The 26,387-nt window shown below is 34.5% G+C and overlaps 2 protein-coding genes across 2 annotated transcripts in view; one reads left to right on the top strand and one right to left on the bottom strand.

Moving 5' to 3' along the window:
- Positions 1-1,288: 1,288 nt before the first annotated feature.
- LOC123548856 (zinc finger protein 62 homolog) lies at positions 1,289-18,037 on the bottom strand. Its single transcript, XM_045336447.2, has 3 exons — positions 17,944-18,037; positions 13,676-14,663; positions 1,289-12,918 (listed from the first exon to the last, which is right to left on the bottom strand). The coding sequence occupies exons 2-3, from the start codon at positions 14,650-14,652 to the stop codon at positions 9,348-9,350; spliced, it is 4,548 nt and encodes a 1,515-aa protein (XP_045192382.2). The 5' UTR covers positions 14,653-14,663; positions 17,944-18,037; the 3' UTR covers positions 1,289-9,347.
- A 40-nt stretch (positions 18,038-18,077) lies between these two features.
- Positions 18,078-26,387, top strand: part of LOC123548857 (teashirt homolog 2-like) — a 150,553-nt gene continuing 142,243 nt past the window's right edge. Inside the window, exon 1 of the mRNA XM_045336450.2 lies at positions 18,078-18,227. Coding sequence (XP_045192385.2) covers positions 18,188-18,227 — 40 coding nt within the window. The 5' untranslated portion in view covers positions 18,078-18,187. The remainder of the gene's footprint in view (positions 18,228-26,387) is intronic.

The raw sequence follows: 26,387 nt of genomic DNA, 5'->3' as shown, positions 1-26,387 counted from the left end.
GTTGCCAGTTTTATGGATACCTTCCAATCTGTTTAGAAGATATGAGACCGACACAGACTTAAGCTACTTGACCTTTGACTCCCATAAATGACCTTAAACTTGAACCTAGTGATCTGACTTGTGTGCTCTGTGCATTGTCTTGATGGGGTACATAACTGATGTTGATTTTATGAAAATCTTCCATTTGATTTAGATAATATGGAGCAGACACAGAAGTTATTTGACCTCCAAGTGTGATCTTGACCTTGGACCTAGTGACCTGGGATGTGAGCTCTGTATATCCTCTTCATAGAGTATAAAAATCCATTTGATACTTTTTATCATAAATTTCTGAAAGTTTTGCTCATATTCGTTTTCCAATTATAAAATACTTTTACAATTAAGCATGATGGCATGATACAAATTACCTAGACTATTCACAGTATGATAAAATAGACCTCCCTATTAAGTTGCGTGATCCTAGGCCGAAGCGTTCTCAAGTTATCGTCCGGAAATGGTTTAACTGTTCTGGGTCACTGAGACCTTCATCTTTGACCTACTGACCTCAAAACCAATAGGGGGTCATCTGCTGGTCATGACCAACCTCCCTGTCAACCATCATGATTCTAGGCCCAAGAGTTCTTGAGTTATCATCCGGAAACCGTTTAACTGTTCTGGGACACTGTGACCTTGATCTACTGACCTAAAAATCAATAGGAGTCATCTGCTGGTCATGACCAACCTCCCTATAAAATTTTGTTATCCTAGGCCCAAGTGTTCTCAAGTTATCAGTTCAACTGTTCTGGGTTAATGTAACCTTGACCTTTGACCTACTGACCTCAAAATCAATAGGGGCCATCTGCTGTTCATGACCAACCTCCCTATCAACTTCCATGATCCTAGGCCCAAGTGTTCTTGTGTTATCATCCAGAAACTGTAAAACTGTTCTGGGTCACTACGACCTTGACCTTTGACCTACTGAAGGGGTCATCTGCTGGTCATGATCAACCTTCCTGTCAACTTTCATGATCCTAAGCCCAAGCGTTCTTGAGTTATCATCCGGAAACCGTTTAACTGTTCCGGGTCACTGTGACCTACTGACCTCATAATCAATAGGGGTCATGTGCTGTCATGACCAACCTCCCTATAAACTTTCATAATCCTAGGCCGAAGCGTTCTTAAGTTATCATCCAGAAACCGACTGGTCTACATACCGAACGATATGCCAGCCAACAGACATCTGCAAAACAAAATACCCCTACCCCTCCTTCTTCGAAGGGGGGAATAAAAATAACAAAACACCACGGTAAGTAGGTAAGCTGTCCGTATAGTTTTTTGATCAAAACTTAACAATTTTAAGCACCTCCAAAATCAATTTTATTAAAATTTTGCACATTCTGCACAAATGATTAATAAACAGTTTATTATTATGTTTTTAATAGAACAATGCAAATGGACATTTAACAAGAAGGCCATCAAAGCCATGTATCGCTCACTTGAAAACAAATTTGGAACTTGAAAAAAAAGACATTACAGAGACAAACATTCTAACTCGATTTCCTTTAGACCAGGCAAAAATGTATTGTTTTGATCCAATCTGACACAGTTTTAACTACAAACTTGAACTTAACTGTGCCAAGGCAATCATTCTAATCATAAGTGATGAAGATCAGTTAGAAAATGTGGCATCTAGATTGTTTTATTTCTAAAGTTTGACACAGAGAGTTTGACCCCTTTGATCAATTTGTAAATTTGACCTAGACTTCTTCCAACTAATTTGACAAAGTTTCAGTAGACCAGAAGAACATGTGGCATCTAATGTGTAAACAAGGGTTTTCTATGATTTCACAATGTTACCGGGTATTTCTGAGCTTGTATGGTCTAGCTACAAACTTAATCTCAATTTCATCTAGACAAATACAGGTTTTTTTTACCAAGTTTTATGTAAACAAGTACAAAATGTGGCCTTTGGTGTTAGTAAGGTTTTCTATGATTTTACAAAATTACCTCAGTTTTGACACAGTTTCAAACTTGACCTAGATTTCATTTTGACAAACAGTTTGACAATGAACAAGCAGAAAGTGTGACCTTTACAGCATTAACAAGAGGGTCATTGAGCCTAAAGTGCTCACCTGTGTACAAGGCTTCAAGTGTGTTTGTATATGTACAGAGTTAGGTTTCTTCTATGTTAGCCTATATCATATATATGTCACACACACTTTTGAACCTAGGGCAATAATTTGAACAATTATGGTAGACATTACAAATCTGATATCACACGCCTAATATCAAGGCTCTAGCTATTATTGATTCAGAGAAGAAAAGTGACCATGCCCCCTGGCAGCCATGTTTTTTGACAAATCGGAATAATTTGAACAATCTTGGTAAAGGGTCACACAACGACTATTTGTGCAAAATTATTTTATAATCGGGCAAGCAGTTTCACAAAAAAAGAAAAAGACTTTTAAAGTTTACACTATATACATAGAGGGAAAAGTGACCACGCCCTCTGGCTGCCATGATTTTTTTTTTGACGAATCAAAATAATTTGAACAATCTTGGTAGAGGGTCACACAAGGACCATTTGAGAAAAATTATTCTAAAATCGGGCAAACAGTTTCACACAAGATTTTTAAAGTTTCCACTGTATACATATAGCGAAGTGACCACGCCCTCTGGCGACCATGTTTTTTGATGAATCCAAATAATTTCAACAATCTTGGTAGAGGGTCACACATGGACCATTTGTGTAAAATTATTCTAAAATCGGGCAAGCAGTTTCATACAAGAAGATTTTTTAAGTTTCCACTATATACATATAGGGAAAAGTGACCACGCCCTCTAGTGGCCATGTTTTTCGACGAATCCATATAATTTGAACAATCTTGGTAGAGGGTGACATAAGGACCATCTGTGTGAAATTATTTCAAAATTGGACCATCGGTTTAGGAGATGTCATTTGAAGTTTTTTCTATTTTTAGCTCTGGCGGCCCCTATGTGCAACCAAGCGGAACCGTTTGAACAACTTTGGTAGAGGACCACCCAAGAAACATCATGGCCAAGTTTCATCAAAATCCATTCAGTGGTTTTGGAGGAGATGTCGTTTAAACACAAATGTTGATGACGGACGACTTGACACACGCACTGACGACGGACACAGCGCCATCACAATACCTCACCATGAGCACTTTGTGCTCATGTGAGCTATAAAGTTTTTCTATGATAAGGCAGTCTGATGTAGTCTTAAGCATAAACACACCCATTTTCAATCTTAACGAAGGTTTCTTAAAGACAAACATCATGACCAGGTTTCATTTAAGTAATCAAGGGTTCCCTAGCGACATATTTTTGTGATCACAGATAACCTAGTTTCAAATTTAACCTAGATTTCATCAAGACAAACACTTTAGCCAAGTTTCATGTATATCAAGTTGAAAATATGGACTCTGGCGTGTTCTATGATTTGACATAGTGATCTAGTATCTAATCCCAGATACTTGTCAAAGGGAATAATTCTGACCAGATTTAATTAAGACTGGATAAAAAGACCTCTGTATGAATGATTAGTATGAACAATATTTTAATGCCACACCACAATGCTGACACATGATGGCATACACAGGACAACCACAACAGCTCTTCTAGAGCATAATGTGAGGAAAGAAGAAGAGCATAATGTGAGCAAAGAATACATCCAAACGGTGGTGTAGAAGGAAACAAAACAATTACAATATACATCAGAATTTTTCCATCTATTTACACTCAATAACCACTAACAGTTTAAAGCACCAACATAATCATGAACATCTTAAAATTGCTTTTAATTGTAAGCATATACCATCTGGATTTTCATACAACAAATAACAACAAAACAAAACCTATTAATTAAGTACACATAAAAAAGTGTTTTTGATACAAGCATCTCTTTTAATATTAATACAAGCTTCTAATCAAAATGGCAAAATTACAAAATTACAAGCATGAAGAGCAAACACCATAAGAAATCTGAGTCTCTGAAACAGCAACATTTTTATTAACTCATAAAATGATATCGCCCATTAACCCTTACCATGCTGGACACGATTGATTCTGCCTATGTGACCAGTGTAGATTTTGATCAGCCTGCACATCCATGCAGTCTGATCAAGATCTGCACTGCTCACCATTCAGTAAGTATCTTTTGGTAAGCACCCCTGTTTAACAGTTAATGGTACTGTCCAAACTTGAAGATGAACAAGTTCATTATAGAAATTTAGCAGGGTAAAGGCTAAATATCTGTACATGTGATGGAAATGATCATGCTTTTTGGGTATATTTTATACTTTGCCTCAAGTGAATTTTCAATTTGAAATTTTATTCTTCAAAGACTTTCTTCTTCCAAATATATAAAAACAAAATGTTAAGAAAAATGCTGAAGAGGCTTTCTACAAAAGTTGCAACATATATCTTGTTAAATATATATTATGTTGTAAACAATGCATATATTTATTACTTTTATGGCATATTTCATACATTTGCATTTTATTTTTAACAATTCATATCTAACGTTTTCTTCAGTAGATTTGGCTCTAAAAATAATATAAAAAATTGCGAACAGTATGTGGAAGTAGAAGCTTCAACATTACAAAGTAAAGATGTAGGGATACAGATGCTAAAATAATAGAAGTTACTTTGTGAAAGACTTAATAACTACCAGTATATATAATCAAAGGCCTGAATGGCCTGAGTCGGCTAATGATTGATGTACTGACAGTATAGTCTACCAGTTTCAGTTTGTTTTTAGTTTTTTTCTTAAAATTTCATAACACAGCTCGATATTTACCCAAAATATTATATCCGGATACGATTACACTTTTCTCCAGTTTGAACAATATATTTTACAAATTGTGATGATACGAAGACATTTAGCAGCAATTGGCAGTATCTGACATTGAAGTTTACGGTTAAATTACCTCTTATTTAAATCTTTTCATAAAAAAGTTGTTTCGTTTCGCCAAACATAGACGATCTACTTTCGATTTCAAAACTACAAGAAAATACAATTTAATGTTTTGCCGATTTGTTTATTTCTCGAAAAATAAGAATTAAAATCATTGTTAATATCAATAGTAACTAAACAAACCAGTAAGAGCTTCTTCTTCCGATAATTTATCCGTTTACTGACTGCAAAATTCAACCCACGCAAAGTTTATAGAAATCATACGATGCGTGTTTACGTTCAATGTGGGAGAATTAAGGCTGATCGGCTATGTTACCTAACTCATCCAGACGATTCAGATTTTGTTTTTAAGAAAGCATTGTGTGCGTTTCTGTAATTTTATATACGTTTTTATACGCTTAGAAATTATTAGACATGCGTATTTGCATTATTTCTATACGTAATTTACGCTAATACGCATCTTATCTGGAGCCCTGCTGGAACTATTTTTTTGTCTTTCGCTGGATGTTACCCAAGCTTTGTAAGCCTGCGCAATTCTTAAAATGCACATTTATGCTTAATGAGTTACATTCGAGAATTGCACAATTACAAGTCATAAATATGACAGATTACATCGTATATTGGTCATAGCAAAGGGAATTGACACAACTTAACTTCATTCATGCAGTGAACTGTTTGAAATTTGAGAAAACTAATGGAACTACATCCCTTCACATGTTATTCGGTCCATTTAGAGAATCGTTGGATAGCAAGGACTCGTCAAAAGGCTTTCAGCCTTTAGCCGACTCAAAAACAAGAGGGTCATGATAATCCTATATCACTCACCTGTTAAACTTGGCCTTGGAATCATCAAGATAAACATTCTGACCAAGTTTCATGAAGATGGGGTCATAAAAGTGGCCTCTACAGTGTTAACAAGCTTTTCCTTTGATTTGAGTGAGGACCTTCTTTTTGACCCCATATGACCCAGTTTTGAACCTGGCATAGAAATCATCAAGATAAACATTCTGACAGTTTCATGAAGATAGGGTCATAAATGTGGCCTCGGGTGTTAACAAGCCTTTCCTTTGATTTGACCTGGTGGCCTAGTTTTTGACCCCACATGACCCAGCTTCTAACTTGGCCTAAAGATCATCAAGATAAACATTCTGTGCAAGCCTGTATCAAATCAAAGCATAAATGAAACCTCTTTATGGCTGAACTCATGGGCAGTAACTCTAGAACCCATGATGGAATCTATGTGACTTAAGCTGTGTGTAAGTGTGGTTAAAATCAAATGTAAAATGTCATTTCTATTGTGTTCACAAGGTATAAATTAACAAATTTTGACTCTTTCAGGGTTCAGTCAGGGGCCACAACTCTGAAACTTATGATTGGATCTGACGGATTCATCATGGAATCTAACATCTATTGTTGTTAAAGATACTTTGCAAGTTTGTATCAAATTAAAGTCTCTATATGATTGCAAAGCCAAAATAGCAAATTTTGGCCATTTAAGGAGCCATAACTCTGGAAACCATGATGGGATCTTGCAGTTTTCGAAAGGAACTGAGATATCATGCCAATACAAATTGTGTACAAGTTCAATTAAAATTGCTTACAAAATATGGTCTCTATCGTGTTCACAAGAAATTGTGAATGGATGGCAGACGGACGAAGGGCAATCACAAAAGCTCACCTTGTCACTACTGTAAGTGTACTTATATTAGCGCAAACGCTTTAAATTGAGTAGTTTCGACTTATTAGCGCGTACTTGTATTAGCGCAGTATCAGCAGCGCTAAAATAACCAATTGGCGGTATCTGAAACACCAATTTCAGATGAAATACGGAATAGCCCGAAACATTCAAGAATAAAGCCTATTCACGCAAACTGGCTTATACTGCCCATCAGAATGTAGACAACACTAAATGGCTGGCTGCTGACTGGTATTCATAATGAAATCAACACGGCCTGCAAATAAACATGCATAGGTCTACATTCTTGCATAAAAACTACTTTTTTCACTGGATCCGCCCATGTATAAACGGGAGAAAAATCGTGTGCAAACAAGGCAATTCACGTGCTGTTAATACATGATTTTTATTTTTGAAATGCTTTGCCAGGGACGTATGTGTATTTCTGCGCAGACTGATATTTGGCATCTGCATCTTGTTTCTTCCATAATAACCTCTTCTTGTAGCATTATAGATACAATGTAATCCATAGTATGTTTAGCTGTATCAGTTTCCAACCCCAAACGTACTGCCCCCATCAATGTACGCACTAGCTTCTCTTAGAGTTTACTCCCTTTACAAAGCGTCTGTTCAGTTATTGTAAATAACTGCGAATAAATAAGTATCGCGTGTAACTTGTGCTATTGCCCGTTTTTAGGTATTATATTAATGATTTTTGTTAGTATCAGTTGGTTTGTTTTTACCTGATTGTTCGCAGAATTCATATAATAAACCTCGAAAGCTAGTCACTAGCTTCGTACTCATCGGTACACTGTTTGTTCGTACTCAAAATAATTCGAATGTAAAGTTGTTATTCTTAAAACAATTGTGTTCCTGTTTATCAAATTTTTAAGTTATATGCAAAATTATGTGTAATGTAACGTTTGTAATAACTAAAAATAAAAATAAGATGCTCAAAAACCTTCAAATCACGCTTTTAGTAGTGTTGTTGTTATGTGTGCCCCGGTTATGGATATTTAAAACATGTTTACCATTTCCAAGAAAAACAAGAATGGTAAATAAAAAAGGCAGTGGCTACGATTACGGTACCGTAATCCTAGCCTCCGATTCTAGGATTACGGAAGTTCCGTATTCCTAGACAATCCTATAAGGATAGGCTAGGATTACGGAAGTATGTAACAGGCATCAAGTATATGTTAGAACATGCATAAATGATGTTGTAAACTTACTTATTTCACTTTAAACAGCGATTTTTCATGCCTGTCGTACATACGGGTGTTGATTTCGCCCGGTTCTATTTGCGCGGAAATCTAAAGTGACAGGCAAAATCAAATCATAAAATTTAAAGTATGAAATATTTTTAAAAAATCCTTTTGAGCTATCATTAAGAATATAATCCACGTTTGTCTGTCAATTTAAAAAATAAAACAACAAAAAAAACATTTAGTATGGTTTTGGAAAGAAAAACTTATAAATAAGGGAGTTGATTTCGCCTTTTTTTCGTGGAAAACTCGAGTGACAAACAAACTAATTTTATAAAATTTTAAGTAGAATATTTTATTTTTTTTTTAATTTAATATTTTCAGTGAAATATGTAAGTTTAAAAAATCATTTATGCATGTCCTTACTTATTTCCGTAATCCTAGCCTATCCTCGTAGGGTTGTCTAGGAATACGGAACTTCCGTAATCCTAGAACAGGAGGCTTGGATTACGGTACTGGCAGTGGCTAGGATTACGGTACCTAGAACCGGAAGCTAGGATTACGGAAGTTCCATATTCCTAGACAACCCTATGAGGATAGGCTAGGATTACGGAAGTATTTAAGAGACAACAAAAATATGTTAGGACATGCATAAATGATGTTGTAAAATTCTTATTTCACTTTATTAAAATAGTGATTTTTGATGCCACCTTATTATTTCGTGTTATCTATCCGCCATTTTGGGTTAGTATATAAACGCTATATTAATGGCGGCCCGCGGAAATATTATAGGAATATGAGGGTAAAGGTTAGGTTTAAAAATATTCTATACTTTATTTTTTTTATTTATAACCATATTGTATGTTATTAAAGACCATTTGTGTTGATTTGATGACAAAAATTGCAGGTATATATGAAACATAGATAATTCTATAATATTTCCGCGCGCCACCATTAAGATTATACTAACCCACAACAGCGGATCGATAGCACGAAATAATAGTGAAATAAGTAATTTTACAATGTCAGCTATGCATGTCCTAACATATATTTGATGCCTCTTAAATACTTCCGTAATCCTAGCCTATCCTCATAGGGTTGTCTAGGAATACGGAACTTCCGTAATCCTAGAACCAGAGGCTAGGATTACGGTACCGTAATCGTAGCCACTGCCAATATTAATACACTTACAGTATGTGACAGGTGAGCTAAATCTATCAAATACCTACATTGTATCAAAAAAAGATCTGGTCCTGTTACTGTCACTTCTACATATCAATCCTGTGTGTGTGCGTGTGTTAACCGAATAGTGTGTATTAATAGTACCACAGAGTTCATAAGCATAGTATGTATATAAACGTTTGTGTAAGAATGTTAGCAACAAAAGTAGGTATTTTTCAACAAATCACTGAAAGTTTTTCAACATGCTTTAGAAAATGGTTTTTGTTACTACCCTTTTTAATATCTTTGATTAGGTTCAATGACTGTTCAAATAAATGCTTTATCTAGAATATGGCAGCTATTCTTTAGAAGTTAGCAGAACTGGACTCACTCAGTGGTGAGGTTGAAAGTTCATGTCAATTATAAGGTTTCCAGTTTCCTCGGAATCCTCTCTGTTCCTTGACACACCAAACTTGGTAGAATAATCATGGTACTGCATCATTTCCTCTTGATTAACTTTCATAAAACCTTGCTCACCATACGGTCCTGCTAGGCTGGTTCCTGGATTCTGAACTTGATGGGAACCATGCTGAACATGCCTTATACCTAGATCAAGAGCAGCATTTACTCCAATGTGTGCATTTACTCCCACCTGTGCATTTTCATGCTCTTGAAATCTTCGGTAAGGCTCTACATGATCATGGGCATATGGAGGGGAAGGAGTTTCTCTCCGAACAACTAAACCAGTTGGATATGACTGAGACACTTGACTGTAGTCATTCTTCATCATTTCTGCTGGATAAGACATCCTTCTGTCCTTCATTGACAAATCATATGCATCCTGATTTTCAATCACATATTGGAAAGTATCGCTTTTTCTTTTCCTTTTGTTTTTCTTTGAAGCTTCAGACTGTTTACTGTCTGTCCAGTCACTACTGCTGTCAAACTGATTTTCACCATTTTTTTCACTTTCGTCCTTCTTCTTTATCTTTCTTTCCTTACAAGGAAGGACTTTTGTTCCTTCAGGAGGTCTGTCGATATCTTCCTCCTTCTGGAAAAGTCCGGTAAAAACGGACAGAGGCATCTGTCTAGCTCCGTCGTCCGACTCCTTTGCATGATTAGACATTAGATGTCCACGAAATTCTTTACTATTGTTTGTTCCAAACTCGCAGAATTTACAGGGATACACCTTTAAACCTTCATGTTTCTTTGTTTCTAAAATATGTTTCCTAATATTTTCATGAGTGTTACAAGCAAAATTACAGTAAGGACATTTAAACGGTTTTGAACCTATGTGGATCCTCATGTGTCGTCGCAAATGAGTTTTATTGCCGGCTTTGTAAGTGCAGTATTCACAATGGAATTTTCTTTCATTTTTATGAATCTTTTCATGCCTCCTCAGATGATACTTTTCATATGCTGCAAAGCCGCACGTGTCACATAAATATTTTCTCTCATTTGAATGAGTGCGTTTGTGTGCATTCAACTCGTGCCGAAACGCAAATGTCCAATGGCAACCAGGATGGTCACATTTCAAATCTTTACTCCTGTGTCTACGTAAATGAACAGCCAACTGCCTTTCTACATAGAACGCCTGACCACAAACATCACACACATGTGTCTTTTCTTTGTTGGCTTTCTGCAAAGCATGGAGTTCAAGATGTTCTTCATAATTTGATGGTTTGTTAAAGTGCTTTCCACAGATATCGCAATCCCGTTCTAAGCATCCAAAATGTTTCAGTAAATGTTTACGTAGAGTGTAATTTGATTTAAATGTGTTTGGGCAAATCTTACAGAGGAAAGGCCTCTCGTTTGTATGATTTCTTAAATGAACCATTAAGTTACTTTTTTTAATTACAGTATCACACTCAGGACATTGTATTGGCTCTTTATACCCAATATTTTCAACCGATTTTAGAAAATCTGCAAATTTATCTCGCGTAACACTTTTATAACCACTCTGTTTATAAACTTCTTGCTCAGTTGTGCTGTGAAAATGTTGGTAAGCTGTATGAAATTTACAGTATTTCTCATCAGTGAATTTTTTCTTGCAAACATGGCACTGAAAGTACATCTCCGTACTTCTGTTAGTTTCACTTGACAGTTCAATATTAGCCTGATGTTCCTTGCTTAACACATGTAACTTTAACGCCTTCTCTGACAAGAACACTGTATCGCACAGTTCACAAATTCTTATCTGAGCAGAATGTTCCTTCATGTAATGTGGTCTCAAATCATCATAATCTTTCACAGTAAATGAACAATGATTACATTTTATACTCTTTTTATCTTTTTGTGAATATCCGCATGATTCCCCTTTGCTCTTTGACCTTCCTGTTCTTTTCTTTATTCCTGTTATCTTTGGCACCCAATCTTTGTCCTTTTCATCATGGATACCAAGGTCATTTCTAAAGAGAAGGCCACTTTCAACAGTTTCATCCTCATTCACATCAGCTATATCATCCATCTGCACTTGTGAAGATTTTGTATTTTCAGCTTCACCTGTTAAAGCTTCTTTTTCTAATTCTTTGCTTTCAGATTTTTGATCTAGTTCCTTATCCTCTGTTTCATGTCTTTCCTTTTCATCTGCTATTTCATCCGTGTCTGTTGCATCATTTTCATTTGAATCCAGTGTCAATTTCCTACGACTATGCAGAGTAGATTTCAGATGCAACTTGTGAGCATGTTTGTCAGCAAATGCTTTTGAACAAACTTCACACTGGTAAGGTTTTTCTTTTGTGTGTCTCCTTCGCATGTGAACTGTCAGAGCACTGAATGATGCTAACTGGAGATTGCACTCTGGGCACTTTGGTCTGTTTCTCACCCCAATTACTTTCTTCTGCACTCCTGATACAACTTTTCCATCTGCATGTTTCAATTTGATATGCCGCTGCAAACGCTCAAAAGAATGCATTTTCAGTCCACAAAATTTGCAAACACAACCTGCATGACACTCTTTGATGATACAAATTCTGTTACGTTTTCCAATTTTTTCAACATGATCAGCAGATTCAATATGCTGATCAACCTCCTCTCTAGAATGAGTTTTAAATCGACAAAGTGTGCATTGTATCTCGCCGACAAGGTCTTCGCAGTTTTCCTTGTGATCTTCACCTTTTAAATGCTGCACAAAGTCTTCATTACTGTTGAAATAGAATCGGCAAATACCACACTGAAATGGACTAAGACGAACAATACACTTGTGGTATTTCTGAATCAGCTCATTGTGATATTCTTTATTTGCTAAAGAACGATTCTGATGAAACTTTGTCAACAGATGTCTGGCTAACATGTATTTATTAGAAAACTTTTTGTCACAAACTGTACAAATATGGAGCTTCAAAGCCACTTCAATGTATTTCATTTCTTCTGGAGGAGCAGTCCTAGTATTATTTACATCTACCTTTGCCTCATTTAGACCCATTTTAACTCCAGTTTCTTCAAAATACTCATCAGTTTCATTGCCATCTGAATATTCATCAAAATTATTGTTTTCAATTTTCTTCTCTTGCACACTATTTTCTTCAACAAGATTCTCAAAAATACCTTCAGCTGGATTTAATCTTTCTTGATTTTCAATCCCTGACTCAACCTCATCATTTGTTTTATTTTCAATTTCAACCGTAGCATTCTTAGGCTCTTGACTTTCTGCTGCCAGACTTTCCTTTTTAGCAATAACATTTTCCAGACTTTCGTTTTTACGAAGAACATTTTCTTTGTGACTTTTTGTGCCACAATGACTAGAGTATTGAAAACGATTGAAAAATGTTATATCACAAAAATTACAAACAAATATCTTATTTGTAGATTTGCTTGCTGTTTTCTTCTCCTTCTTGATATGTTTTGGTTTGTGTCCTGGAATGAGGGCTATATTTTTACCACGGCTAGAAGGGCCTCGTCTGCCTCGTATTGCAGTCTGCGGGGGTCTTTCCCCTGGTGGCCATTTTCCATGAAATCTTTGTCTGAAAATAATTACTAAACATGTTAAGGTCACTTTTTAAGCAAACATTTTCATAAATCAGTTTCAACCTTGTCATTGGCCATTTAAAATGCCTGTTCAGGAGCAGCCAATCAAATGCTACTGTAGAGTTTGAAAAAGAGGTTTCTACTTTCAGTTATATAACATATGAATTTTGTCTTGTCAGTTTTACACAGACTAAAATTTCAAACAAGTACAACTACAATGTAACAGTAACTGATTTATCTTACTCATTATCACTGAGAATATAACAAACCAAATACAGCAAAATAATTTAATTTCGTGGGCACAAATTCAAGTTTTGAAAATAAAATGAATGCCAGAATGGGACTTTTATTTGGATTCAATTTCCTGGACTGACATAAATATGAAAATTAACCCCAACTCCCCTCCCCTCCCCCAAGGATATTTATGATTTCACTGTGGCACAGAAATAAATCTGTGTTATTGATTGCTTATGTTTTGCGTTTCCTTAGAAAAAAAATTACTGACCCTTAACACAAATATAGGGGTCACCACATGACTGCCTTTAGACCAGTGAAAATGCTTGAATCTTGTAGGAGGTGAAGCAATAATAATGGGCAACTTATTTTAGTTGATTTTAAGCTTCTATCAATCCCTACCTTTCAAATCCCAAAAAGCAGATAAAAATAGTATTCATTTCATATTTGAAAACCCCATTTTACTGAAACCTACACAAAATAAACACACTGGAATCATTTCAAACACATTATAATTACCTGTATTTTCTGTATGCCAATGGTTTCTCCCCAGGCTTCCACTTCCCACCAGTATGACTACCAGGTGGCGCTCTTCCATCCTCATCATCAGACAGGCTATCTAATGACATGTCATCTCCGAAATCAAAACCTAAATCTTCATCATCACTGAAGGTCAGGTTGTTTAGAATGTTTGAGATTGGGAGTTGGGTAAAGTTTGAGCCCTTGTCTGCCCTTGGGTCAGTTTTGCTCATCAGTTCTAAAGACTGAAAGAAGTCTTCCACTTGGTCACATTCTCCTTTTGCAATCTGATCAGCGTTAGGCAAGTCATTGACCTTGACCTTCAGATGGTCAGAAGACTTGTACTGTTCCTGTATTGGGGTATTGTTCCTGTTGCCGGACACACTTGCACTCAGCAGACCAAAATCCTCTGTCTCTGCAGTTAAATCAGAACCTTTCGTTAGTCCTGCGGTTTCTGTTGTTGAGAAAATAGGACTCAGACTGCAAGACAAAGTGTTAGTGTTCAGAGTCATTTGACTTGTTTCGGACAAGTTCAACTGTGTTGAAAGGAAAATATTTTCCTGACTTGTACTTTGTGTTGTACATGACAAAATCCTCTTATAAACATCACTTGTGGCTTCAAGTTGATTTCCTATTGTTTGCTCAGCTGTTCCTATCGTTCCAGTGACTGAGTTAAGAAATGAGCTCTGGTCATCATGATAGACAGAATTTGGACTGGTTGTAGTAAAAGCACCAAAACTGTCATTCTGATAAGACTGGTTTAAATGTTCACCCTGTTTGTGTAAATTAGGAAATGACTGGTTCTCAAATTTTCCAGACTCTTCAATGCTGACTGTATTCTGTGGACTGTTTTCTGACTTGATTCTACCCTTCCTTCCTGAACATTCATTTTTCTTATGGTTTATGTAATTAGCGAGACCAGGCACCGTTTTGTTGCAGATAAGGCAGAAATGGATGTCATCATCTTCTTCATCCATCTTTCTTTTACCTGAAATATAAGCATTCGGAATCAAAAGTTAAACTGAGATACGGCTTGCTACTTGGCTGCATGCAAAATTGTAACTTATTTTTCTAAGTTGAAAAAAAAGACCATAATTTACATTAAATTCAGACAAAAATTACCTAACTTGGTTATCTGAATACAATGTAGGTCTGATGACTGGAAAGCACTGGACACATGGGAAGTTTAAATCCAAAACATGGGCAAATTTTGTGGCATGATGCTCTTTCGCCATTGGCAACAGGTTTGGCTTTCCAGCACTGCAGGGGTCTATCCAGTGTATACTGATGATACTAACGACATAGGGTAAGCAGCAGATCATTAATTTTTGGGATATAAATTTGGATAAAGATTTGGATACAGTCCTGACTATCATATGCGACAATCAGCATGAACTTTGAAAAAAGATCACATATGAATGTGAGTCTTATAATACAGTCTCAAAATGTGAATAGCTTCACATTTATTATTATTTTATATTTGAGGTTAATACCAGTAAAGACAGAAACATGTCACAAGAAATATTCTGCTAACTTATTTGGAACAGACCACAATACAAAATCATAAAAATTAGAAATTCATTTTTTATTTGCAGCTTATGTGGCCAGCTTATGCTAAAGCACTTGTTTATTAAACAAGGATTTGTGTTTCTAAAACGCAAAATCATGCACCCCAGGTGTATGACCAAAGATGTTTTTTTTTAGGTTTTAAGTTAAAAGGTGAAGATCATATGAAGGTCAAGGTCACCTACGTAATGGTAAGTTTGTTGGTCTTGCCACAAGGGTTTATGAGTGTGAATATGAACTATATTTGGGAAATAGATTTTAGTTTTGTGTGCTTTATTGGTAAATAAATCATGGTTTTGAGTTCAGACACGTCTGAATGAAAGAACATTGTTTTATTTGCCAACAAAGCATGCAAAACTATAATCTATTTCCATTCTTACACGTTTGAATTACACCAGGAAGGGATAGTAATCCGGAATAAAATGTGGTTTTAAATATGAGGGAGTAAACTGCAATAGCCAAAAGTAGGTCATTTTGCAAAACGTGTTCTCATCGACAAGACAATACACTGTAAAATCTTTCTTCTTTTATATGAAAAGTTTCTTCTTTTATATGAAAAGAAAATCTTAAAAGTGTTAGAATGGGTCATTTATGTGGGCTGTAAGACAAAAAAATTAATGTTGTTTATTTCTTAAGTTTGAAGGTGAAGGTGATATTACTATGAGGGCCAAATTCAATTATATACAAATATATATAGCGAGGGCTGAGCGCGAAACTATTGTAACTGTATATGAATAAAGAACAAGATACAATAGTTTCGCGCTCAGCCCAATTTATTAGGTCAGTTTGTAGGTCTTGCCACAAGGATTGTTGAGTGCGAATATGAACTTAATCTTGTCATTAATGTGGGCAGTAGGCAAAATGGTACAGTCTGGTTAACCAAAATGTTTTTTTGAGGTTCCACAAAATAGGTAAAATTTCGATGCCTGGTGACCCCATGTTTTTTTGGTATCATTTGAAAGATTTTTGGTATCATTTGAAAGAGTGGTGTCTGCTGAACAAGAATTAGTAAATAAGATGACCATAAATAATATACAAGAATCACTCCAGTCATGTTTTTTGATTGCGAAATGATAAATTTTACCTGCAATTACTGGATTTCTGTTAAAGTATCATTGAAGACTATAAAAGTAAAAAACAATAAAAATTCTATAAGATATTTTGTCATGTAATTTATATTTTCTTTTTCAGTAAACTTTACACTTTCAAATGATATCAAAATTATATGACCTAACCAGGCATCAAAATTTGATATATTTTAATAGCGCTGTTATAGAACTTGCTTACTTATGGATCGGATACCCTAAGTTTGAAGGTGATGGTCATATGAAGGTTCAAGGTGAAGGTCATCTATATTAGGTCAGTTTGTAGGTCTTGCCACAAGGTTTAATGAGTGTGAGTATTAATTAAATTTGGTAATTTATGTGGGCTGTAAGACCATAAAATGTTGTTTTTTTAAGGTTTTAAGTCTGAAGATGAAGACTGTATATATGAGGTTCATGATCATCTTTACATTTTGTAAGTCTTGCCACAAGGATTGTTGAGTGTGAGTATGAGCTAAATTTGGGTCATTAATGTGGGCTGCAGTCAAAACGTTAAAATCTGATTTGTACAGACAGAGGGACAAACAGACAGACAGTTCAACTGCTACCTATATGCCAAAAACCAGCGAAAAAATTATTCCAGCCTCTCACAGGACCAGCTTATCCTGGGTTGAGTATTAAACTGGCCCATCCCGATAGCTGTACACATAAAATTCTATCACAGCTTTCTAGTCCTCAAACCTAATAAAAGTTAAAACAGACATGTTTCTGAAAAATTAATACATGGGTTTTTTAATGCTGGCATAAGAAATTATGTCTCCTATAATGTACTTTGACTGCCAGTGTATTTTGTAGAAAATATCAGACTTATTCTTCAAAAATATTTTGACTTGATGTCTATAATTATTATGTGCCTATTTAAAATATATTTCTCCTTGTGCAAAACATGTACATTTTCAATAATTACAAAAAAAAAAAACAGAATGAAAGTGAAAGTACTGTCAAAATGACACAATACAGCTATTTTTACAAAATATGTAACTTACGTATTTTTCATAACTGGGAGAGGATCGACCTTTAACTAGATAAATATATTATACATCCAACCAAAACACCAGAACAAAGTCAAAGAAAAATACATTTGAAAAAGAAGTTTGACATTTCCTGCAAAATATAGAATCTTAACGACGTATCAAACTTCAAATGAGGGGTGGTCTCTAAACAATTCTGATGAACCTAAGGTTATTGGTTGCAAGCAACTAAAAACAATTTACTGGAAAGGATCTGCAATACCCAAACATATACACATATCTCTCCCTTTTCTTTGAACAGTCCAGATACAATTTACAAAGCTCTTTCTTCAGTAAATTCCTAGTTTTAAATTATATTCATGGCTGGATGAGGTTTCCCTTGAACTGGATTTTAAAAACCTTAATTTCAACATTACTGTACAACTAAAATAACCCTAAAATATGTACCATTCGCATCAAGGGGGATAACCTACTCCTGACAGCGACCAATTAATGCCACTTACAGACCACCATACCACCACGTCTTAATGTGGATGTGTTGTTGCATATCTAGGATAGTATGGCTTAAGCTAATTATGACAGGCTGACGGTCAGACATTCCCATAACGACAATCATGTATAATTTTACCTTCCAACAAATTGCTGATCCAGAAAATCGAAGAAAATATGACTTTGTTCCTGCTAGTACTTCGTGATTTCCGACACAGGTACTTGAGCGAAATGCGCATGCGTCGAAGTGATTGACCTCATTGTTATTACTTCCTGTGTCATGTCAAGTAAGAAGCAGAGCAGATGAAAAACAGAAATGTCACGATCAGTTCTCAATTTGATAAACGATAATTAAGAAAGAAAACAAGTTTCTATGTGGAAGAATGACAAGGCGGAAGCAATTTCAACCGAAGCGACTAACATGTAAGTGCTGTCTTTTGTTATTTCTTGCAGAAAAGGGAGTTTAAAACATGTGTATTGGATTTTGTCATGGTCAATTAGGCGCTTGTTTGTTTACAAAAGTGATACAGCGCTAAGTATGAAGTAATGCTGTCTATTGGGATTTTATTGAATGGTAATCATAACTGAAATACAGTTGCACCGTTTGAAGTGCTAAGTTTCTCTCTCATTGCATGGTTGCTATAACAATTCAACATCTGCTGCTTAGTAACTAGATGCATCAATCAAAAAATTCATTGCAGACTGTCAATCAATTGTCACCCGGGCTTTGTTCGGTCTAGTACGATCAATCTAGGTGTACATCAATCAAACCTGGGCATTATTGTTGGGGCATTTGTTTAAGAAAGCAAACAAAACCCAGGCAGGCTTTCAGATGACATTAGCACAAGATTTATGAATTTATGTCTTGACTGCTCCTGGGTATTGAATTTGGTGTGGACCTAAAATGTTGTGGGCCATTGTCATTTATTCATTTAAGAAGGTGCTGTGCAACTGTTCACAAGTTCTAATTATATGCCTGAAAGGGTTGATTCATGTAATGTTGCACAGAGGCAGATATTTTCTAGCATTTGAAGGAATATATTAGTCATGCGAGTAAAGTGAAACAAGAGATGCTAATAGGTTACTGATTGATGGTTTCTTTTGTCACTCACAGCACATAGGGAATAATGTCATTTATTACTTGTGTGCCAAGGTATGAGATCCATAAATAATGATTTTAATGGCAAAAACACATCAGACAAACCAAGTGGGGTAGGGTAATGATCCTGTATGTTTAATCAAATAATTTCTTTTAAAAAGATTGAGATTGACATATGTTTCATGCTGACACTGAGTGATGGGAAAGGCCAATTTCTTGAAATGAGAAATAGATGAAATTTAAATTTCACTGAAATTGGAGGTCTTAATATAAGATGATTAAGAATGATAAGTGAGTAACGCCTAAATAATATGTGTTGAAAAATTTAGGAGGGAAAGTAAATAGGCATTATAGTATACTAGGAAAGAAATGTGATCAATTAAAGTAGTGTTAATAAGAATACAAATAGTAATTGATTACTGATTCTTTTACTAACTTTTTGTGGAAGTACCACTTGTTTACTGCATTGTCATTCCTCTATGATCTTTTAAGAATACAAATTACACCTCTGTATGCCTATAAAAACATCATAAAACAGATAAATATTTAAAAAACGTCTTTGTACTAAGAAGGTAAAACTATCATAGAATAATGATTATCAGGATGTTTTTCCTGACTGTGCAGCTGTCAAGATATTTTTGAAAATTATTCGATCAACAGTGTTTTTCATATGATATTTATGGAAAATATGAATGTCTAATGTGACTGTATAACTAAACAGTTCTTATAACTAATCAGTATTAAGACAATTAACTATTTTACACAGAAGCTGTACGTTCCTTTCTGAACTAGGACTTTTTAATACCTGAAGAAGTGGAAAAATTGGAATCTGTTGGAAGAGATTTATTTCTTTTATGAAAATAATGTAATGTATTAGTGTTACTGTATGTTGGAAAACTGTACTTCTATGTTTGTATCTAATGATAAAAGTGTACCTTAAAAAAGCAATATTGCAGATCATTAATAAAGCATGAAAACCAAAAGTTTTTTATCTTTGGCTTTACTTTATCCCCAGTATGACATATTTCAAACATATGTACAGTTACAGATAAATGGCATTTTTTACTGCATACAATGCTTATTATCTTATCAGTTGTTCAGTCAGAATTATTTTCAAATTGACTTTGATGTGAGAGCTTAATTTGTTATATCTCTCCCTTATCTAAAGGGTGAGCTGCAAATCTGTAACCGGAGAAAGATAATTGCAAACCATTATACTATAAAAATCCTGTAACTTTTTCTTCAAATTAGAACTGATAGTTTTTATGAGGGTGATAGAGGAATATTTGGTTGAATATATTGCTATTATTTATCATATTTCACTATTTCAGTGGAAATTTAATAGATATTAATCTATATGATAACATAACATGCAAATTTTGTATTACCCAGGGTTGGGCAAGTAATTCAGTACTTGAGTATTATGAGTGCAAGAACAATTTTTCTCAGTACTTGCCAGTGTTAAGTACTTAAGAAAATATTTTGGTACTCAAACTCATGAGTGCTGCATACTTGCCATAATTACTCAGTACTTATGACTATTTTGTTCAGTGCTTGTGCTGCACTGTGCATATTTTTGACTTTTTGTGAGTACTAAAAATTTGCAGCATACATTTTTAACATTAATTGTATTTTGTTTTTATGAAATACCAGTATTTCAGCTATTGTTTTTTTTATGCTTCACAAATATTACTGTTACCAACTTTCATGACATTAAGATTTTATAGACTGGTTCTGCTTGTTTTCTGTTGTCGCTCAAATACTAGATTACATGCAAGACAAAGTTTTGATGTCACCTATTTTATTTGTCTTGCAACAATATCATAACTGTTACTTGAGTGATAAATCTTGCATTATGAAAAGTATACGCTTATATTAGCCTGTATCAAAATTCTTCCAATAAACAGTTTACTGCAGCAAAAGTAAAATTAATTATGAATGTGTTTTATTATGCTGTTCTTTTGTATGCATATATGGCCCATTTTCTGTCTAATTTGCAGGAACCCACAGATTGCAAGAACTAGTTACATTCTCTTTCGTTGTGTGCACAAGTTTTAAGATCTTTTGAAAGCTGTCTTAACATGCTGTATCTGTTATAGGCACTGTTTATAACTTACAGAAAAAATGTCGCGGACATACATGTCTTTCATCCCCCTCTCCTACCCCTCTCTCTCTCTTGCTGTTAACTTGGCCATTCTGCATATCAAAGGAAAGTTGGCTCATAATGACGCTCATTAATTTTGTGCAATTATATGAGCGTGCATGAAAAATACATATGGTTTCGACCAGCATGTATCACCGCCTGCGCATCCCCAGTCTGTCACTCCATGCTGTCGTTTTAACCCATGGATTGGAGTAAACTGTAGCGAACAGCATGGATCCTGACATACTGCACGTATGCGCAGCTGGCAGGATCCATGCTGTTCAAAACCCCTAGTGGTTTCCATGAGCTCTATATTCTCTATGCATATTCACATCATGTTGATAACTGTAGCGATACAAGCGGTGTACCATACCAGTCAGGATTGCGTAATAGAGAATACTATTTAATCAACAAAGTCCGATTGCAAAGGGGTCACTACCTTAAAGTAAGATCGTTTCAAAGCATACTGTATTCATAAATATATTTTCCTGTAAGCAATAGCAGTTAGTCTAGCAGCAATTTCATCAGCAACTTCCTGTCAATAGTTTTATCTGAGCCAGACTGAAGAGGTTTTGTCAAAAAAAACAAACAACACCCAGCCAGCTTACAGAAGGTCTGGAATTCTATACAGCTTCCTGCCTGTGCCTGAAAAAAATTGTGGCACCTCAGATTTTCCTCCACCATACACCTATAAAACCTTGGGTAAAAAAAATTCAAAATTCAACTTTTAGGCTGATTTTCCACTTTTTGTTACACAATTTGAACAACTTGATTGCAGGCATGTTGGAGGTCATAGCCTCACAGCCAGCAATAGTTATGTCCTGATGGGTTTAAGCCTTTTCATTAGTGGTTAATATTGCCTCACTTACTAGAGTGATCTCCCTTGAATGTGCTGCAATACCTCCTTTTTATTTATTTTGTCATTTAGTGAAATCATGGTACAGATGAAAGCAATCTTACCTTCATGTTTATATACAATACTTACAAAAAATGGTACATTAATTTATGTCATAATCAAGCAACCGCTGTTTCTGAAATATAACATACGGGATAAATACAAATTACTGTATTTCATTCTATTTATGTTGAAATTATATGAGGGGTGTTCCATAAGTTATTTATTTGATGTTCTTTCCAGTACACAATGGTGTGGTACATGAGAATTGCTTTATGAGATCTAAGGTAACGAATGGATACCGGACATTCATAGTGCAACAACTTTATGTTGCTTTTGAACTAAATATTTAAATCCTGTAAATTGCATTGAATTTTGTTTTGTACAAGTCATTGTTTAATGCTTAGATATTTATTAAAGTGATACTAATTGGAATATATTAAATCTTTAATTAATGAAGTTTGATGTATACTTTTCTGAAATGAATAGTTCATGTTAAAATTATTTAAGCCAATGAAACTTCATTAAAGTTCCATACGGTTTTTAATCCTTTTTGATATATTTGTAACATTTTAAATAAAATAAAAGTCCAGACTGCATGGTATATGTAGAATAAAATACCAAATATATCCTTGAATATTTATTAAAATATGTTCAGTAATGAAGATATTATAATATATTTTGTATCAAAATTTGTTAAAGAAAATGCCCACAAAAACACATGAAAGTGTTTACTTTCTACTATCAACATATAATAAACTTCAGTTAAAGCTAAGCTGGACCTTTATTTGATACAATTATGATTTAGTAAGTTGTAGGATTTTTTTTCACTTATTATGTATGTTGCATTACTTATGGTACATCCCTTGTAACTATTTTTTTTTTAAATGCCAAATTTTGATATGATAACTCACATTCTTTTTAAGTCTTTAAGGTTGTGAACTTGTGATGCAGCTAATATGTATTTGTATTCTCTTTAAAGGTTGTACCATGCAGTAGATGAAATTCAATTAATTATACTGTGACTTCAGCATCCTGAATAGATGTTTCTGCAATTTTAGTTATTTTAAGTGCCCAGGGCATGTTTTTCGTTATGTAATCCATCAGGAATTGCTTTATAAAACATAGTCACTCATTCAACCCAGAATATTTCAATATGGAAGGGTTTTTTTTTCCATTTCAATTTTCGGGATGTTAATTGATTTGTCGCATGTTCTGTAGAAATGAGGCACTAGGTTCTGAAGAAAAGTCATAAATTGTGAGAACCAGTCTGAAAGATTTGACATAGGCTGTGTTTATAGTGTGTTGGGAGTCATTATTTATAAGTCTGTGGACCAGTCAAGGGGGCATATATCATCATTGTCCAAAACTCCTCATCTTTTGCTAGTATAGAGATGGCAGTTTATCATCTCATATGTTAGACACAATGATTTCTCTTGTAGAAATAATTACTGAGTATTCGGCTACCATATTTCATGTAAATTCTCCAGTAATCGGAGTAATTCAAGCAAGCAGTAAAATTACGGAGTGATGAATAGGACAGTTTCAAGCGCCACAAAGTCTGCAGTTAAAAGTGTTTGCTTCTTGTATTCAACAGTATTGCAATTTATTATATTGTTAATGGGAATCTCTCTGCACAAAAAACTCATGCACTAACATATTGCATATCAAGGCATCATCGGCAGCGCCAGAAACTTCTGAGCCTTTTATTGTTCTATAGAATTGTAATTTATTGATAAGTTAACAGTCGAGAATGGCATTGTAAAATGAATGATTACAGCTCAGAACAGGAATATGAATGATTGATTAGCGAATTATCAGCCAATGTTTACATGCCATAATAATATCAGAATGATTTTGTCATTTATTTAATTTTTCTCTATAGGAGAATAAACTTTCATAATGAAACTTGGTATGTTTTACATCTTTGAAGACAGAATATGTGAATTATAAATGATTTTATAGCACTGACATTAAACACTGAATTTCAGATTATTAGGTTTATAAGGACTTTGTTGGAGGAACTGTCTTGTATATGAAGGAAAAATACTGATGTATATATATACCTTAGATTAATCGTATCTTTTTAAAAAATGACAGTAAAAAGTTCAGTAGACATTTGTTGAGTATCATTTATATTAGTTGTGGATGAAAAAAAGCTTGGACAGATATTTTAGTGTGTTAAGTTTTTAATGTTATTTAAGATGTATGAAATCAGATCCATCACAGGAAGTTATGGCTAATTGAAAAAAGTTATGTCCAAGGTCATACAAATGACAGAGTTGTGTCCCTTGAACAAGGAGGGAAGAGTTCTGTTTTCTTGAACAAAAAGCATAATAAGTGCTTATAGAAAATCTTAGTATGTCTGGTATAAAGAAGCTTGTCATATTTGTCGTATTCAATAAGCCCACAGTTTTGTATGTTTCCAACCTCCAAACACATTTTCGATAATAACAAAAAATATTTTATGTTCCAACTGTTATTCATCAAGAAAATTGTCAGAACGATAAACCCTGACAGCTCATATCAGGCTGATTAGGAAGTGTCTTTTTCATTGTTTGAAGAATAACATGCCTATTGTATGTGATATGGGTAATTACAGTAAGGCCAGACCAATTAAATTGATTTTTGGATTTCATTTGCTATGATTGATCATGTTGCAAATATTTTGTTATTTTATTAGAACTGTTAGCATAACTGACTCTGATGACTGACACTTACATAGTATGCAGTACAACAGCAGTCCGTTACTCCTTTACATTAAATTACGACACTCTTTCAAATGGTTACCTGTGTGGAAGTTTATATAATAATTTAAAATGGATTACCTATGTGGAACTGTTTCATTATACTTTAAAATGGTTACCTATGTTGAAGCTTTACACATATACTTTGAAATGATAACCTGTGTGGATTTTTTAGTTTTACACTGATATTTTAAAATGGTAACCTGTGTGTACGCTTTACACCGATATTTTAAAATGATAGCCTGTGTGGAAGCTTTACATTAATACTTTAGAATGATTACCTGTGTGGAAGTTTTACAGCAAGACTTTAAAGTGATGACCTATGTAGAAGCTTTACACCATTTTTTAAAATGCTTGTGTGGAACCTTTACATCAGAATTTTAACAATATTACCTGTGTGGAAGCTTTACACCGATCCTTTAAAATGATAACCTGTGTGGACGCTTTACACCTTGCAGGGGAAGCTTCTGTGACTGGAACATCTTCTTTACTTTAACTTGCAAGTTTCCTCTGACCATTCTCAAGAAATCACCTGTATCCCTGATAAATACTCTGCAATCTAGGTAATTCTAAATTGTCTAATCAGACCATGGAGGTAATATAGAGATGGAGTGCGGACGAGATAATTGGTGATAATTATTTATTATACCACATGTTGTTCCGTGCTGAGCTCCTTTCAGAATCCTACGAGATATATCACCACAGTCACTTAATTATCACCATTTCACATGTAATTAACATAATCCTTTGAACACACTGTGCGGCACCGCGGTTTTATCGTCAATCAGCAGATGCATCTAAATTTCAACAAAACGGAAGTTGTGGGTGACATATGCGCATGTGTCATATTTTGAAACTAATTAATACAAACAATGCGCACTGCGGGGGATTCATCGGTAGAATAAATGTACTATTTCTTAAAGCCTGCGTTTCTGTGATATTTTAACTCTTCAGATAACAGTGACTCATAAAAGTAAGCGTTTACAGTTTTCTATGTAGTCATTTTAAACTAAATTCTTCTAGATTTCCTAAAATTTCCTAAAAAATGTAAACATGCTAAATTAAAGTTAAGGTATCAAATTTTCATTAACTGGGTATTAAAAACGTGAGCAGTCGTGAGCATTTTAAATAATGACCGTGTTTTAGACTGCATATTTTAAATAATTGGTCTTGATTACAAGTTTATGTAAGTCGTTCATATAACTTAAATTTTATTTATTTAAGTAGTTATACAGTTACTAAACACCTTCTTCGTGTATTTATCTATATATCTATTTATTTATTCGATTATTTAATTTATTTCGCAGATTTGAAGCTGGTGTCAAATCTCACTGTTAAAGTGGAACATTTTTCTACAATTTTGTCGCACGATCTGGAGGTCAGTGCCTGTAAAGATGCACATGATTTTTTTTTTTTAAAAATATGTGCATTGCATTTCACTAATTCGCCTAGACTATGATGTACAAGCATATTGACAAGACATGTTTTAATATCCATATACGCTTTGTACAGCTAAAACTGGATTTGTAGGTCAGTAATATTACGTTATAATCTCATTTATTATAAAGTGAAATTTCGTATTCATATCTTTCTTGTCTTTACATTCTGAACATATCCAGGGACACTCCGGAATAGTTTTAGCTTTCAAATTGGCACAAGAGTAGTGGCACCATTCAAATTCGCATTTTACATGTTCGCA

This window comes from Mercenaria mercenaria, chromosome 6, assembly GCF_021730395.1.
Source record: "Mercenaria mercenaria strain notata chromosome 6, MADL_Memer_1, whole genome shotgun sequence".
Taxonomy (NCBI): Eukaryota; Metazoa; Mollusca; class Bivalvia; order Venerida; family Veneridae; genus Mercenaria; species Mercenaria mercenaria.
The sequence above is the reverse complement of the archived record's forward strand: the minus strand, read 5'-3'. Positions and strand labels throughout refer to the sequence as shown.